The following is a 2,500-nucleotide window of genomic DNA, read 5'->3' as shown; positions in this document are numbered from 1 at the left end:
TTATTTGCATTTGTAAAAACAGACCATAGTTTCCGTGGAAGGGAAATGAAACCCAAAGACAGGGAGAGAAGAAAGAAAGTTCTCTTTCGCTTTGTTTACGAGATGGGAGAAGTTTGCTCTACAAGTAAACCTAATCAGCGGCAAACGAACCATATTGAATGCTGCGACGGAGGGAGTCTCAAAGAGGTCTTTTGGCTGCAAGAAAGTTCCCGACGCTGTTTCTTCTCTCTTCAGGCAGACGAAATCGGTTTTCGAAAACGAACTCTAAGGAACGATAACCGTCCGGTTCATAGGTTTCTAGACGAAATTCTAAAGGGGATCTTTACGATTTTTTTTTTTTTTTGGCGTTATAATGTTGTAAGTTGTTAAGTTAAGCTTTAAAAGACGTTAGAACTGCTTTGCAATAAATCGATTTATTGAGGATATTGGTGCTAACTGAGTATACTTTCTGTTTTACGCTCTTACTATAATCCCAATAATAAGAGCAAACACTACTGCTACTACTACTACTACTACTGCTACTACTACTACTACTATACCTGCTGCTACTATTACTACTATTACTACTGATGATAATCTTCAAGAAAGTAGGAGGACAGTACGACCTCCACAAAATAAGAAACCGAATATGGGGCGATGATGCTATATTCAAATAAAAATAGAAAGACATTTGGCCCAAAACGACCCGAGATAAAGGACCCTAATTTGTAGCATTAAAAAAAGTTAGGTCCACTAAATTCAAATACAAACCCATCGAACACGACGTTGGGCCAATGAAACAAGGGATTTGGAACATCCAACCTGTTTTCTGAAAGCTAAACCTTGTCGGCAGTGTTTTATTTCTTCGAATGGCCACGCCTTTCTCAGGCTGAACCTTTTTTTTTTATGTTTGTTTTCTTATGACCTTTTTTTTCGTTGGGGCGAGTAGAAGAAAATGCTGAGCCTGACAGCTTATATTTTACATGTATCATGATTCAGCTCCATATTTTACTCATGTCCACAATAATTTTTTATGGGTTTATCTCCCATATGTATCAAAGCAGAATGATTACAGTTACTGAGAAATATTGAAGAATTCAGGATATATAGGAATTAATGTATCCAAGCATCTGGACAACATACATTTTTATTTTTAGTTCCTGAATTTAGCCTAAATATTTCCTTCTCTGTTAATGTATATCTTCGTCGCAACATGTATTGCATTAAAATCAAAAGTATAGCGAAGCTATTCTTAAGTTCCGAATGGGTGCAGTTGGCAATCTTTGCACAAGAAAGTAGGATATATATATATATATATATATATATATATATATATATATATATATATATATATATATATATATATATATATATATATATACGAGGGGCTTCAAAAAGTTCATGGAAAACATCCATATCTGCTAAGTTTATGGACGAATTTGGTTTGCATTATAACTGCTTGTTATTTCACTAATAGTCTTTATCCCTGTTGAACAGGAACCGTCATATGCATGTAACAACGCTGTACCAGTAGTCTAAAGTTAGCACTCACTCGAGTAGCACGGATTCCAAGAAAATCGAGGCCAGAACAAACATAAAATTCCTGGTGAAGGTAGGCTGGAAGTACAGTCAAATCATCGATGCTATGCAGCAAGTTTATGGGGATAATGCCCCAAAGAAATCAACCACCTACAAATGGATAACTCGTTTTAGAAGTGGCAGAGACGATGTTGAAGATGATCCTCGAAGTGGCAGGCCATCCACGTCAGTTTGTGAGGAAAACATTGATGCAGTTCGTAACCTGATTGAAGAGGATAGGCGAATTACCACTGAATTAGTTGCCGATACCCTTAATATCTCTGTTGGCTCAGCTTATACAATTCTAGTGGAAAGCTTGGGGCTGAGCAAGCTTTCTGCTAGGTGGGTCCCAAAGCTGTTGCGCCCTGATCAGCAGTAACAAGGGCAGGTCTTTCAACAGCAATTTTGAACAAGTGGGATGAAGACCCTGGAGCATTTCTAGATAGAATCGTTACCGGTGATGAAACGTGGCTCTACCAATATGATCCCGAAGATAAAACTCAATCAAAACAGTGGCTGCCAAGGGGTGGAAGGGGCCCCACTAAAGCAAAATCAGAACGTTCAAGAGGGAAGGTCATGGCCACCGTTTTCTGGGATGCAAAGGGGATTTTGCTAGTTGACTTCCTTGAAAACAGAACAATCAATGCTGATTATTACAAAGGAGTTCTGAGAAAATTGGCTTAGAAAATTGCTGGAAAACGTCCAGGAAAGCTGCATCGGCGAGTCCTTTTCCATCACGACAATGCCCCCGCTCATGGTGCTCGCAAGACGCAAGCTGTGTTGCGAGAATTTCGGTGGGAAATCATTCAGCATCCACCTTATAGTCCTGATTTAGCCCCTGGTGACTTCTTTTTGTTTCCGAAACTGAAAAAATCCTTGAGAGGCATCAAACATTCGTCAGTTGAAGATGTGAAAAAAGCTGCTTTAACATGGTTCACATCAC

General features: G+C 38.9%; 1 protein-coding gene across 1 annotated transcript; it reads left to right on the top strand.

Moving 5' to 3' along the window:
* The first annotated feature begins 1,624 nt into the window (after positions 1-1,624).
* On the top strand, positions 1,625-1,936 carry LOC136847952 (protein GVQW3-like). Its single transcript, XM_067119973.1, has one exon. It carries the CDS (start codon positions 1,625-1,627, stop codon positions 1,934-1,936), a length of 312 nt encoding a protein of 103 aa, XP_066976074.1.
* Positions 1,937-2,500: the final 564 nt, after the last annotated feature.

This window comes from Macrobrachium rosenbergii, chromosome 18 (genome assembly GCF_040412425.1).
Source record: "Macrobrachium rosenbergii isolate ZJJX-2024 chromosome 18, ASM4041242v1, whole genome shotgun sequence".
Classification (NCBI taxonomy): domain Eukaryota; kingdom Metazoa; phylum Arthropoda; class Malacostraca; order Decapoda; family Palaemonidae; genus Macrobrachium; species Macrobrachium rosenbergii.
Note: the sequence above shows the minus strand (reverse complement) of the source record. Positions and strands in the feature narration are given on the sequence as shown.